A 979-nucleotide genomic window follows, 5' to 3' on the forward strand; every position below is an offset into this window, starting at 1 on the left:
CAGACGCTGCTCGGAGACACAGCGGGAGGGGCTGAGCACGCCGGGCGGGGCCGCCTCCCCCCCACCCCAGGCCCCCCTGGAGGAGCAGCCGTGGGCGCCGACTAGGCCTGGCCTGGGGGCGGTGCCAGCCCTCGCCGCCCCGTTCCGCACCCTGGAAGCAGTCGTCCCCTACCTGAGATCTTGGGGGCTGTGGCGCAGGGGAAGCCCCCATTGGACTGCTCAGGCTCGCCGAGGTCGAAGGGCTCCCGGGGCTTGGGCTTGAACTCCCGCTTGGGGCGGGAGGAGGCTTCCCGCATCCTGCGGGGAGAGCGCTGTGAATGTCCCTGCCCACGATGCCGAGGCCCACCCAGTGTCCAGGCTGCTGGCCTGAGGACTTGGGGTGGAGCTCAGGGAAAAGGCCTGAGGGGGACATGGTGCACAGGACCCCGGGACTGTGGCTAGATTTGGAGGGGCACCCACGGGGCCTCCAGCTTGGGCCTCCATGCATCAGGCCCTGGACTGGCCACACGACGTGCTCCCAGAGGGAGCTGGGAGCAGCAGGAAGGTGCGACCCAGGAGGGATGACAGAGTCAGGAGCCCCCAGGGCCACGGCGGAGGCAGAGCTGGGCTTGGCCAGGGATCTGGGACACTGGGTTCCTCTACCCTTGGCCCTCAGGTCCTCCAGCCTCCCGCTCTGGGGACCAGTAGGCCCAGTCAGTCTCCGAGCCCTCCTCTGACACCTGAGGCAAGGACAAAACATTCTAGGTAGAAGGAACAATGTAAACGATGCTCCCATTTTGAAAGATAACGCGGTGCCTCCTGGAAATTCAAGACCTGTCAGTTCGACATAAAGAAGCAGCCGGCCCAGGGAGGGTCTTGGAGGCTGCATCAGCGTTCTAGCCTCTGTCCCAAAAGCAACGGAAGCCTGTCCTGAGGGCAAGAGGCAGCAAGACCCAAGCCGGGGAGACGCCAGGGCTTGCCAGGCAGCCTGCCTGACAGG

General features: G+C 66.0%; 1 protein-coding gene across 1 annotated transcript in view; it reads right to left on the reverse strand.

Annotated features, from left to right (window-relative positions):
• Positions 1-172: 172 nt before the first annotated feature.
• LOC103252187 (endophilin-A2-like) overlaps positions 173-979 on the reverse strand; it is a gene marked incomplete at its 3' end in the record, with an annotated part of 3721 nt that continues 2914 nt past the window's right edge. The window contains exon 5 of the mRNA XM_021708979.1: positions 173-297. Coding sequence (XP_021564654.1) covers positions 173-297 — 125 coding nt within the window. The remainder of the gene's footprint in view (positions 298-979) is intronic.

The sequence above is a fragment of the Carlito syrichta genome, unplaced genomic scaffold, assembly GCF_000164805.1.
Source record: "Carlito syrichta isolate Samal-C Ts95f unplaced genomic scaffold, Tarsius_syrichta-2.0.1 Scaffold153709, whole genome shotgun sequence".
Classification (NCBI taxonomy): Eukaryota; Metazoa; Chordata; class Mammalia; order Primates; family Tarsiidae; genus Carlito; species Carlito syrichta.